At 42.7% G+C, this 14,315-nt stretch overlaps 1 protein-coding gene across 1 annotated transcript in view; it reads right to left on the bottom strand.

Annotated features, from left to right (window-relative positions):
* Window positions 1–7,932: 7,932 nt before the first annotated feature.
* MARK1 (microtubule affinity regulating kinase 1) overlaps window positions 7,933–14,315 on the bottom strand; it is a 98,207-nt gene continuing 91,824 nt past the window's right edge. Inside the window, exons 17-18 of the mRNA XM_075267110.1 lie at window positions 14,259–14,303; window positions 7,933–8,749 (exon numbers count right to left, since the gene is read on the bottom strand). Coding sequence (XP_075123211.1) covers window positions 8,395–8,749; window positions 14,259–14,303 — 400 coding nt within the window. The 3' untranslated portion in view covers window positions 7,933–8,394. The remainder of the gene's footprint in view (window positions 8,750–14,258; window positions 14,304–14,315) is intronic.

The raw sequence follows: 14,315 nt of genomic DNA, 5'->3' as shown, positions 1-14,315 counted from the left end.
GCAGCAAGATGATGCTGCAGCTCTTTGGAGGTGGTCTGTGGATTGTCCTTGACTGTTCTCACCATTCTTCTTCTCTGCCTTTCTGATATTTTTCTTGGCCTGCCACTTCTGGGCTTAACAAGAACTGTCCCTGTGGTCTTCCATTTCCTTACTATGTTCTTCACAGTGGAAACTGACAGGTTAAATCTCTGAGACAACTTTTTGTATCCTTCCCCTGAACAACTATGTTGAACAATCTTTGTTTTCAGATCATTTGAGAGTTGTTTTGAGTAGCCCATGATGCCACTCTTCAGAGGAGATTCAAATAGGAGATCAACTTGCAATTGGCCACCTTAAATACCTTTTCTCATGATTGGATACACCTGGCTATGAAGGTCAAAGCTCACTGAGGTTACAAAACCAATTTTGTGCTTCAGTAAGTCAGTAAAAAGTAGTTAGGGGAATTCAAATCAATAAAATGATAAGGGTGCCCATACTTTTGCACCGGTCAAATTTTGGTTTAATGCATATTGCACATTTTCTGTTAGTACAATAAACCTCTTTTCAATCCTGAAATATTACTGTGTCCATCAGTTATTAGATATATCAAACTGAAATGGCTGTTGCAAACACCAAAATATTTAGAACAAAAAATGATTACGATTAATAGGGGTGCCCAAACTTTTTCATAGGACTGTAATACCATCAAAGAGCTGCTGCTGCCAGTCCTTGTGACCTCCTCCTGCTGCCGCTCACATCTTATGACTACACAGCAGGATCTTCTGCCAGGGTAGACATTTACAGCTTATTCCATCTGTGAAGATTCTCACAACCGTTCCTACGCTGTTAACTCTTTAGGCGATGGTTCACATCACTTCATTTGCGGCTGATTTTGAGGATTCCACCTCAAAGTCAACATCAGGAAGATGAAGATCCAACTATCTTAAAGGGATTGTCCACCTAATAAAAAAAGGTAACATCTCTTACCATTCCCCGATTCCATTGCCTGTCAGACCGGCGCTGGACGACATCTTCATTTGGGCTGGGCTTCACTGGTGGCCTGTACCAAACATCAGGTGACCGAACTGCCGGCACTGGAACGTAGGATTTTTTTTTCAAGTCGGACGACCCCTTTAAGTCTATGGCAAAGGCAACGACTTTCTCCCCTCTTCCCATTAAAACCACAGCTTGGCCAAGGCTAATGTGTGGGTGAAGGGCTAGAACGTTGGGAATCTCTAGTTGTCGCAACCATGAGAAGATGGGGTGGGCAATTTATGGGGTGTGATGGCTCAGTCGCCCCAAATTAGGGATGACCCATATTGGATTGAATTAAACGGTCTAGTAGGGTCCTTAGAAGTTCAGCTGACCCTCCTCAACCCCCTCTACACAATCATACTTGACTTGACACCCCTAGATGGTTGGTCCTACCAAAATCGTCAGCTTTAGGGTCCATTCACATGGAAGAAGTTGGCGCTGAATCTGGCGCGGAACCCGCGTCAGAATCAGCGCTGAAAAAAAAAGCCTCTCATTAACATCAATGGGAACAAAATCCTGCCATTGAGTTCAATGGCTTCGCACGGAAAACGGAACCCATTGAAGTCAATGGGAGTCTTTTTTTTCAGTGCTGATTCTGATGTGAATTCCGCGCCAGAATCAGCGCCAACTTCTTCCGTGTGAATGGACCCTTACTGTACAAAAATTTCCATACGCAGAGGGGAGGGGCTGTAGTAACGTAGCCCAAGCAACCCGTCTCGTGCAGCCCCCATAGCCCGGCATCAGTCAACGTTCTCGGAGATCTTCATCCCCCCCCCCCCCAACAAAACGGACCTCGAAGCGAAGAACAGGAAGGGACAAAACACTTATTACGAGAACTGTTCAAGTAGATTTTTTAATAGAGTGCACCAGAATGTGAATATCTTGCATTAAAATGTCACTAGATAAAAGGGGGGGCTAGATTTTTTTTTTTTTTTTTCAAATCACCCTTTTTTTTTTTTTTTGTCTAAGGCAACAATACACGTCCATTTTAGATCGAAACATTACAAAATAAAATAAAGCTACGTCACACGGTACAGTACTTGTTTAAAGTCCATTTCAACCAGGAAGCCATTGCAGAAATCGATGGCGGCTACGGGAAAAAAAAAAAAAAAAAATAGAATAAAAAAAAATAATAAAAACACAAAACATGTTTAAATTTGTAAATTTCAATTTGCTCACAGCTTCAGTTTTTTTTTTTTTTTTTTTTAAAGAATTTTTTTTTTCAACAGCTTTCTGACGGACCATTCTCGTTACGAGCGTGTGCAGATGGGGGGTGGGCCGAGCCCGAAATATTGGTTACAATCAATACAACATTAAATAACATTGCACAATCAACCTCTAAAAGGTTAGTTCAGTACAAAATAACATGTATTAAAATGTACCAGCACTAGTGGTTTCTTTTTGTCGTTTTTAGGTTTTTACTAATTCCCAAAAAAAAAAAAAAAAAAAGTTTATATATTTATATATATATTTATATTTTAGGCAATTTTATGCCCTGTTGAAAAGCGGCACAGTACAAGCATGATGAGCTGGAATAAATATGGAGGGGGGGAGGGGCGGGGTAAATGATGTAAGCGATGACAGTAGAAGTTTTTTTTACGATCACATAGACATGACTGGAGAAATTCATTTTCCTATGTGAACGGACCAAGAGATCATTTACAAAAAAAAATAAAAAATTTTTTAAAAAAAAGGACCCCTCGCAGGCCCTGCCTGGGGGCAATAAATTAACTCTTTCACTGCCACAAGTGACTGTAAAATCTGATTGCCAAAAAAACAAAAACAAAAAAAAAGCATTAGAGGTAAATTCCCTCCGATTCCTTGTAGGAATAAAATAATAATTAAAAAAAAAAAACAAGAAAAAAAACATTTCTATACAGATTATATATTTGCAGATATACACATTGGTAGGAGGTGGAGCATTGTATGTCCTCAGTGATCCCATGCAGCTGCTATAGGTGTAACATCCCCCACCGGACAGGAAGGGCAGCCATGTTTATGCGCCGCAACAACAGTAATGAAATAGGGAAGATAATTCAAAAACATTATGTGGGAGATATCACATGCTGTCCAGTTAGAGGACCTGCCACCAATTCTGAAAAGCCCAATGATGTCAGCTGATTGGCGCCGTCACCCTGAACGTTTTGGTGTTTTGTTTATCCAAATCTGTTCAGCCGTTCCAAAGATATAAGCCCAGCAAGGGTTATTGCAGAGCAGGGTCTACTAGTCAAGTGGGCGGTAACTACAGCGTAGAGGCTCCACCCCAGAGAGACCACAGTGTTACCACCTACTTGGCTAACATACCCCAATCTGAATGAACACAACCAGGGCTTATATCTTTGGAATAGCTAAATGGATTTGGTGACAGGTCCCCTTAAAGCCGGCCATAGATCTGTAATAACTCCCAGCACAAGGACTCATTGGCGGTCTGTGGTAGGTTTGCATGACAGATGTCACCATCTTGTATCAATTTTTGTCATTTGGAGGTGGGAGACCAACAAAAATGTTGGGCACAGTGCCTCAAATTTTTGTAAAATTCTCTAGAATTTGGCCATAGGGGTAATAAAGTATCCTGGCATTTGCAAAGTCTCAACAAGGCCTAGTCCTCAGCCAATATACTTTATTTTGGCAGAAGGATACGCAGCTGCAGGCTCACCCCAGAGTCAGGATCAAAAACATCAACATGGCCCACCTATTGCCCCAAAATTTTAGATATATTAGATTATGGTAGGATCTACTATCAATGAGAACTTTATTTAAAAAAAAAAAAAAAAAAGTTGAATTATTCTATATGGTGGTGGCTCATTGTGGAAGGGGATGTCAAGGACAGGCAGACATCTCAGTCACGATTGGTCACGCAGCGATTCTCATGTGTAGCCGTGTACAGTCATAGCCGTCATGCAATACTCGCACCCATTCACTAAGACTGAGCCACACACGTTACTGCAAGAACACGGGACCAAGACCAAGCTCCAGTTGATACCATGTCCAGTTGTTTCTTGGGGTCTTCTGTGTTTTAGGGATCCCTATTGTTGTATATGGTTTGGCCAATGGAGACATTTTTGGCCAAAATGTCTCCATTGGCCTACCCAAATCTGATGACTGAACGCCGCCATATTTGAGAAGATACATCTTCCCAAAATTCATCAACTTTTACAAAATGTCTCCATTGGCCTACCCAAATCTGATGACTGCGTTCCGCCATATTTGAGAAGACACAGCTACCCAAAATTCATCATGTTTACCAAAATGGTCATGGTAAAGAAATTGGCATCCTAGCCCATGGTTGGCAACTACCCAAATTTGCCAGGACAATCTCAAATGTTTCGCAAATTTACGCAAGTGGCCTATATACCGAATCGATGTTTCCGAGGGCGGGGCTTAAACATCCTAATTTGTATCATGAATATTCATAAGCACAAATTATGCATTAATTGGCTAGAGATTAATTACAATGTGACGAATCAGACATTACGAAGGGTATTTATAGAACCAATAGATAAACTTTTTGGCCCCCATAGCAACCAATCAGGGTGAGGCTTTCACTTTGTATTCTGTACATTATTATTGGTCACTATGGGCAAGACAGATAGTTTTCCTAAATATGTCCCTATGGGCCTCTAGGGGTATTACAAAGGATCCATCATCCAATCAGAATTTAGCTTTCAAAACTGTACTAGGAACATGAAAAGTGGTCACTGAAAGGTTGCAACAAGGGGCAACAAGACAACTTTTTTCACCTGAGGTAGTTTTGATATGAGGTTTAGGGTCGAGTTTTCATGGCAACAATTTGATCATGGGAGGTCCTGATGCTAAGCATTCCCGCCCCCAAGGATCAGCTTTTATAGCTGGCGACTAAAATGAAGTGTTATATACGGCGTCCACACACCATAACAGTCTTCTGACTTCAGTGGACTGTAGAGGACCGATTTCTGGAGCTCACTGCTGTGACTAAGAGGGAGCGGCGATCGGGATGGGAAAAGATCGGATTCCGATCGGCGATCGAGTAAATTTCATGATCGTGATCGGAATTCCAACCCGATCTTTTCCAGCGGGATCGAATTCGGACATTATTTCAAGATCGGCTCAACCCTCAAGTGACTTTTCCTATAGAGAAGCATTGACTAGGATTGAGGATCGGGAAAGATCGGCTGGAAAATGATCGGAAATCGGATTTTGAAATCGATGGTGAAATCTCAAGATCGGCTCAACCCCACTCAGGACCCTTCTCCTATCCCCCGAACAGATGATAATCCTATGCTAAATAACTACATGGTCCATCATTAAAATGTTGACCACCATCTTCATTATAGGAAATATCTTCCGATGGATACTGGCTAAAATGGCCACAAATTGGGCCACAAAAGGGAGAGGGATTATGCAAACTCCTCCCAAATGTTCCCATTTTGGGGCAAGCCTTTCGGTGATAAAAAATATTGGCAACTATGGCTTACGGGGCTAGGAATTGATCTATGTCCGTCAGGTTCACACAATAGAAGCCACAACAATATGGCGGATCAGTCGTAAAACGGATCCAAATGGACTCCATTGGCTTCTAATGGAGTTTGTAGGGTTCTGTCAAAGTTTTTGCCATCTTGACATTAAGAATAGCGCTGCATGCTGTGCCAATCTTGTCGCCAAAAGTGAAGAAACTGCTGTACAAATTTTTATTAATAAAGTTTATTGAAACAAAAACATTAGGGGGCCTTCATGGTAGATTCCATCAGTTATGACGTGAACAATGGGGAGGCACGCATGACAAAACTACAGAATGTAGGTCAATGGGGTCCATCGGTGCCCCTAGTATCTGTTGTACGACTGATCTGGCAATGTGGCGTGGCGGAAACTACAAGGCAAGTGTGAACAGAGGCTTATCACAAATGGTGCAAAGGAAAAGGGGAGCGTTTGCCCCGGAAACCAAACACATTTCTACTTAAAGAGGGGCAACATCTCCACTTTTTGATAAATCTCCCCATATATGGGCTCATAGTTTACGGATTCTGAACCAACTTAGTCTAGAGAAGGTCTTGATAAATTGAGAGCATATGCATTGCTCGTTTCACTTAACTTTATTTAGACAGACCGCAAGGACACTGTCTCGAACTGTTTTTGTGTTTCCCAGATAGCGTTCCATGTCAGACCGCGCAAGTTAGACTTTGTTCACATGTCGTTTTTGCCTTATGTTCAGCACGGGCGTGGGCAAAGCTTCCAATGTACATGCTAAACACATCATAGGCCCTAATGCACACAACCGAGTGTGCAGGCCGATGGTCCTCTACGGGGTCATCCGATGGGCCATTCCGTTCTGATGCACATAGGGCAGGTCTTATCTTGCCCCATGTCATCAGGCCAGATTGGATAAGAAGCCCCCAAAGAGGTAAGTTGACCCTCTTGGCATTGCATGCTTAGACGTGTGAATGGGGCCTAGGATGGAGGATCCATTTGGCACACGCTGGGCCAGTGTCCTTTGGCATACCCATTTTTTGGGGTATAGGATAAACTAGTCTGCCGACACAGTCAAAACCAGTCAACGGCTGAAATATGCTATTGTATGTCTATGTACTAGAATACGGCGATGGCTCCCACTGGAGGAATATGTGGGGGATCCTCCCGGCATAACGAAAACGAGATGTGAACAGAACCTCCGTATTGCTGGTCAATAAAATGGGGCAACTATATCTGTTTGATCGTACATTTGATCATAGACGGTAGCGGGTTCAAAAACCCCAAAAATATCTGCTTTGCGTGTACGGAGAAGCCGGCTGGCTCAGGTAAGCTCCAGTGTATTCGAATATTCACCAGAGGAGTTTCATTTGTTATGATCCACAAGAGTCAAGGTGCAAAAACTCTGGGCCTAAAACCCAACTGAGGCCACCATTGTTGGTCCCCCACCGTCAGAAAAGCAATGAATTCTTGTTACGTGTCCAAGGACGTGGCATTCTGATATCCAGGGTCTTGGGACCGACAACTGTGAACACTAGGGGCCCTTGGGGCCACCATATTTAGCACCCACCCTAAAGCAGCCAAATGAAACTTGCAAAAACTCACATTTAAGATCTATACAATGTGTAAACGTCACACATTATATTACAGACAAAAAAAACCTATGCACAGTAACTAGAACATGATACCCCCTGCCTATGTATCTCACCCCTAGGGGGCATCTTGGTCTTTTACAAAAAAAAAAAAAAAGAGTTTACGGCACAGACTTCAACCATAGCAAAGCAACACAAACGTGGCAATGGGGCCCCTGATGGCTATTCCACCGGCCCGGCCCGGTCTATGATACCAGCTGTGATACCCGTCCCACCAGTATATTGCCTAGCGCCCCCAACAGATTATCGGAGTTGTATTTCATACACATCTCTACCATAGACCACCTTACAATACTGAACATTCCTCACGTATGACGTTTCCAAAAACCATCTGCCAAAAAATTAAAATTAGGAAATTTTTTCAAAAAATTCAAGAACGGAAGTGAATGTAATACATGAAGTGGGCAATAAGGGAGGGGAAAGGGTGCACCCATAACTCTTAACCGAATGAAGCAGTGCAGCATATGGACTTTAAGGAGAAGACATAAGGACCTCCATTTGAGAGCCCCAAAAAATTTACCAATAATTTTGAAATAAAAATATTCTCTGGGTTTTACATAGAATTTCTCAATCACCTTTAACACTGTCATCATAATCGTCTAAACACTGCCAGGTATATCTAGGATACTGTACACATCTTTGGGGTTTAAAGGGTCATCTAGTAGCCCCGAGAGTGGTCACTGCCAAAAAACTAAGGCAGCCCTAATGGATAAACTCTCCGGTGGAGTCGGTGACTCGCCAGGACTTCTTGCAGTCGTGAGGGTGAACCCTGTTTTCTTTGTTGTCGTGGGGGTTTAGAAAAAAAATGGGCATTTATTAAAAAAAAAAATCAAAAAATTGAAAAAAAAAAATTCATCGAAACAAGGAAGAACGTGGTTATCTGAACAAAAACACTGAACATAGACGTCTGTACAGAAAACTAAACCCAGCTATACAAGATCTGCTTTTTCGTAAAGCAATCAATTGTCTATTTTACAATTCTATCCACATAGACCGAGTGGTGAATGTTCGCTAGGATTTGCTGTACAAGCCGCGCGAACGGCCGCGTATTTACGGTAGAAGGGATACGGAATTTCAAAATGTACAATTGATTTGAGATTTCTGTATAACCTTATTGCAGTAAGGGCGTTGTTTGTAACGTAAGGGGAAAGGCGTGCGTGCCAGCCAAGAGACCTAATGCCCGTTACTGGTTGAGAAGCCCGATTCCGCTCCCGGGCAGCGGAGTTTCCAGCAGTACATTCAGATGTTGTACGTGGTGACGAACATTCTCCCCGAAGCGAGATTTTCACAGTTTAAGTTCGTTTGCAATCTTGGACGCAATGTTCTTGAAGGCGATAGAGGTCCCGGATATTCTCTTGAAACGCACCCCGTTGAGGGACAGGCGGGGAAGTTTACACACCTCCATTTCCCACTGTACGAGACTGTCCTGGCGGGCGTCACCGTGCACGCAGAACAGCAGGAACCGTTCCTTCTGTTCGTAGTCGCAGTTGTTGGCATCCAAGACCTTGCGGATCTCTCTCATCATGTCGTTGGGGTCCATGGAACTGGTGGTCTTCATGCTCCAGGTGAAGCGCAGAGAACGGGGCTTGGAATCTTTCGAGTCTTCTTTTTGGCTCTCTCTTGGCTCCCCGGAGGTGCTTCTGAGGAGACAAAAACATGGAGTCATTTCATGCAGCTTTACAAGAATACAGTTCTGCAAATTTTTCCAAAAAGACCAAAGGACTACAGTATAATGGCTGGAGAAATATCCTTTATCAGAACTCAAAAGTTACTTTATAGGTTACTAGAACCTATTTTTGCCTAAAAATAAAATTTCTATTTTATTCAAGCTGAATTTTAACCTCAATTTTCATGTTACAGTGACTAAAAAATTTCAGCAAGGTGGATTAGGGGGAGAAGTCACAGAAGGAGGAGAAAGCCTGCATGTAATATATATCCAAAAGTAAAGGGGTGTTCATATGTTGGAATTTGGCATTGAATTTTGGCCTCAAATTTGCCTGAAATCGGCCTCCCATTCATTTCAATGGGAGGCAGTAGCAGATTTTTTCAGCTAACGGAAAAATAAGTGTTGTATGGATTTGATCTGAGAATGAAGTGAACAGGAGACGGTGAGGAATTTCATACGAAATTTGACACAGAATTTGTGTTCCTGCCCAATAAAGGTAATATATAGTGGCAATTGTCTCCATATTTCACTTCAAAAGCATCAAAATCAGCATCAAAATCCTCGTCAGTTTTGATAAGCAAAATCCGCTTCCAATTCCTGAAGCAGAAATCTTCTATTTGTCAAGTTCAGTGTCAATTTCCTCCATGTGATTAGGGCTTGTTCACACAGGGCAAGAGAGGGAGGATTTTGATGCCAAATCCACCTCAAAATCCGCTCCCTAACAATAGAGGTCTATGTAGACCGCTAGTGTTCTTTTTTGCGCTAGTGGTGTGTTCCTGCTGGAGCAAAAAAGAAGCGAGTGTGCCCTTTCTTCAGGCGGACTCCGCGGCTGCCTCGCGACACCTCCCTCCGGACCAGGCCCATTCATTTGGGCCTAATCCGGAGCGGAAAGCCGCGACAGAATGTGTTCGCGCGGCGCCCCGAGTTCAGATTGGGCTTTTTGGTCTGGAATTGGACGCTCAGATTCCGGACCAAAAAACGGGTAGCCGCGACTGGATACCGATGCAGTGCACTGGCATCCAGTCGTGGGACTTTGCTCCGGGTTAGGCCCAAATGAATGGGCCTAGTTGGGAGAGAGTATCTTCAGGCAGACGTCCACGGCTGAATCTGCCACAAAATCTGCCTGAAAGAGCAGGTCGCTTCTTTTTTTCACGAGTGGGGACAAACTGCTCGTGGAAAAAAGAAATGACCGCCTCCCATTGATTTCAATGGGAGGCGTTTTTTTTGGTCAGGATTTTGACGCCGATTCCGCATCAAAATCCTGACCAAAAAACCCCATCTAAACCCAGCTCTAGGGGGTGCTCACACGTAGGAATTTAATGTTGAATTTGACACAGAATTTACCTCAAATCCTTCCTGAACTCGCCTCCCATTCATTTCAGTGGGAGGTAATAGTTGATTTTTGCAGCTAGCGGACAAAATAAGGCTGGGTTCACACTGAGTATTTTGGAGAGGAAAAAAATCTGCTTCAGGAATTAGGAAATGGTTTTTTGAAGGTTTTTTTTTTACAAGAGGCGTTGTTTGTGGTGTTTTTAGTTGTTTTTTTTTTTCTCCAACACAGTGTATGGACCTTGATAAACCACTAGCGGATTCTACTGTGAAGCAGTTTTTGAAACAGATTCAGCGTCAAATTCCTGATCAAAAAACTCTGTGTGAACCCAGCCTCAGTGTTCTGCTCCTTCTTCAGGCAGATTCCGGCACGGAACTTGACTAAATTTTCTCTGCTCGATTGGAATTTGTCCCTGCCCAATAAAGGCAAAATACAGTGGAACTCAAAATTCAGCATCAAAATCTGCTTCAAATTCAGCATCAAAATCTGCTTCAAATTCAGCAGCAAAATCCTCATCTGTTTTTGGCAAGCCAAAAAAAAGTCTGCTTCAAATTTTTGAAGCAGAAATTTTCGGCTTGACAAATTCAGCGTCAAATTCCACCAGGTGAAGACCCCCTAATGGGTCTTACTGAAGAATAGGCCATAGAGTTCCGGTTCTCTTGGCAACGAAAACCAAACTGTGGGGAAGGGCTTGTGCTGTATCCAGCTGCCTTACGGAAAGAGCCAGGTCTGATCTGAGATTAGGAAGAAGGGTTGGGGCTGATGTTGTTACGTCACATGTCTGACACCAGTAGACAAACTGCTGTCTGTTACTAGGGGCAAACAGCTGAATAACGAAAAACCTATGTATAAGAATGGAGGAGAAACCTAGTACAACAACTTGGGACAAGGACCTCGTGATCAGCTTGTAGGTGGGGATCCCAATATTAGAAAAATACTAAATTATTGGCAGGAAATGGATGAAGGGGTGGGGCTTGACAAGAGAGAGATGAGCAGAAGCTCCGCCCTTATAGGAGACATGAATGGATTCCTCCTGGTGCACATTTAGAAAGTTTTTTTTAAATTATTTTTATTATTTGGATTGTAATTTGGAACAAAACAGACTTGGGGGAAGAGCGAATATTATAGAAATTGGGTCATAAATATATATTTTTAAATTTTTATGTCCCTTTAAATTGCGTAATGTACAATATACCGCAAAGTAGTATGAAACGTTACACTCGTATACATAAGAACACCGGATCCAGTTTTACAACACAACAAGCTGTTAATATATTTTTAATGCACTTGCTGTACGTTATGTTATACGGAACGCATCACCCAAAAACAACGCCATGGTTTATTCCACGTTTTCATGACAATTCATTTGTAGAGTTGATCGATTTAGTTGTCATTTGTCAATAAAGCGCCACTAATAATAAGAATTTCTTTTATCTATTTTTTATGATTTTTTTTTGGTTCCCCATGGAGTTGTTTTTAGGCATCACCGTCCCTTTAAGAGCCATTCTGTGCAGAACAGACTGAGCAGGAATTTGTGTTTAGCATGGACAGAAGGTTTGCACATAGAACACAAATTCTGCTCGTAAAGGTGCAATCCCCTATAAAAACATCGTCAGATGAGGGTATTGTGCAAATTTTAGACTAATACCTGATACTCCAGTTAGGAATTTACCCAAATTATTTGCCAAAATTTCCCATTATAAATTGTATCAACTTTTTAAGAGGTTTTCTATCTATCTATCTATCTATCTATCTATCTATCTATCTATCTATCTATCTATCTATCCACTAATACTAGTTTGGTGGGAGTCTCAGCACTGGGGCCACCTCAATGGGGCCCTTCTGTCCCATGTTTTACCCATTGGCAAGGCTGCAACTAGGGCGGTACAAAGATACATCAAAGCTAGGGAATTGGAGCAGACAAGGGGCGGACAAATAGCTTGTGCAGTCTATTCTTATGCACAAGGGCCGGAGGGGAAGGGGCTAATAAAAATATAGCTTATCATGCTCACACTCTCCATGGTTTTCTCGTACATTACAGTAACCTTATCTTTAGTTCTACTAGATCACCAGGGATGTGATCATTAATTTCACTATACTACCAGGGATGCTCTTATTAATTCTTCTGCTCCACTAGACCACCAGGGATGTTATTATTAATTCTTCTGCTCCACTAGACCACCAGGGATGTTATTATTAATTCTTCTGCTCCACTAGACCACCAGGGATGTTATCATTAATTCCACTAGACTATCAGGGATGTTATTGGTAATTCTACCACTCTCTTAGGCTACCAGGGTTGTAAAAATAAATTCTTCTGATCCATTGGACATCATGGATATTATGAATTATCCCACTGCTCCTCTAGACCACCAGGGATGTTATAATTAATTCCACTGCTCCATTAGACTATCAGGGATGTTATCATTATTCCACTGCTCCACTAGACCACCAGGGATGTTATAATTAATTCCACTGCTCCATTAGACTATCAGGGATGTTATCATTATTCCACTGCTCCACTAGACTACTGGGGATGTAATCATTAATTCCACTAGACCACCAGGGATATTATTATTAATTGAACTGCCCCACCAGACTACCAGGAATGTTATCACTAATTCCAGGTTATAATTAATTCCATTTCTCTATTAGATTGTCAATGATGTTATCATTAATTCCACTAGACTACCAGGGATGTTATTATTAATGCTACTGCTACACTAGACCACCAGGTATTTTATTATTAATTCCACTGCCCCATTAGACTAGACTACCAGGGATGTTATTATTAATCCTACTTCTCCACTAGACCACCAGGGAGCTACAGGAATGTTCTAATTAATCCCCATGCTCCACTAGGCCACCAGAGTTGTTATCATTAATTCCATTGCTCCATTAGACTATTAGGAATGCTATCGTTAATTCCGCTGCTCCACTAGACCACCAGGGATATTCTGATCCATTCCACTGCTCCACTAGACCACTGGGGATGCCACCACTAACCCCTTCACTGCTCTACCCACCAGTAGTGTTTTCCATGAGCCGCCCTAGAGCCCTAGACCTTTGTGTTACTGCTCACGGCACAGAGGTGGACAGAACAGTCACAGCTATTATTTCCAATTAAAAGCATAAATGTGGAATGTGTTGAAATAAGCAGCAGTGTGAATGGGGCTGATAAACCTGGCACTAGTGTCCAGTGCTATTTAAAGGGATTCTATCATTAAAAGTCATTTTTTGTCCCTAACACGTAGGAATAGCCTTAAGAAAGGCTATTCTTCTCCTACCTTTAGATGTTTTCTCCGGGCTGCCGTTGGGTATATAATCCGATTTTTGTCGGTATGCAAATGAGTTCTCTTGCAGCACTGGGGGACGGTCCCTAACACTCAAACAGCACTGGGGGCATCCCCAATGCTGCGAGAGAACTCTCCAGTGCCGCCTCAATCTTCTTCAGGAACGATCTCTCCCTGTGTCTTCTTCCGGCGCTGGCTTCAAACTTCTAGGCCTATGGCAAAACCGACTGCGCTTGCCCGCCAGCCACAAGAAAATGGCCGCTTGCACAGTATTGTAAGCGGACATTTTCTTGTAGCCGGCAGACATGTGCAGATTGGCTTTGCCCTAGACCCGAGGCTTAGAAGTATGAAGCTAGTGCTGGAAGAAGACGCGTGAAGAGCTGGTCCCTGAAGAAGATGGAGGCAGCGCTGGAGAGTTCTCTCGCAGCATTGAGGATGCCCCCAGTGCTGCGAGAGAACTCATTTGCATACCGACGTATACAGGATTATATACCGAACGGTGGTCCAGAGAAGACATCTAAAGGTAGGAGAAGAATAGCCTTCCTTAAGGCTATTCCTATGTGTTAGGGACAAAAAATTGACTTTTAATGATAGGATCCCTTTAATGTGACACCCATACTATTCCAGAACCCAACCACCTGGGTCCCAATAAGCTAAAAATACCACTTTGTTTCTGGTTCTTCTACAATATAAAGTTCCAGGGAGGAATTGCACCTTTAAAGCTGATAAAAAGTTTCATAAAGAAGACAAAAAGCTCGGCCACGTTGTCAAGGCAGTGAATGCGCACACCGAAGAAGAAAACAAGACGGACACTGCAGAATAGCAGCCCAGAGGCAGAGGTAAGTATGACAGCTCCTCACCTTGAGGTGTCTGTTCTGCCACTCGCTTCAACTTCACTCGGATCCCTCAAAACAAAG

This window comes from Leptodactylus fuscus, chromosome 3 (genome assembly GCF_031893055.1).
Source record: "Leptodactylus fuscus isolate aLepFus1 chromosome 3, aLepFus1.hap2, whole genome shotgun sequence".
Classification (NCBI taxonomy): Eukaryota; Metazoa; Chordata; class Amphibia; order Anura; family Leptodactylidae; genus Leptodactylus; species Leptodactylus fuscus.
Note: the sequence above shows the minus strand (reverse complement) of the source record. Positions and strands in the feature narration are given on the sequence as shown.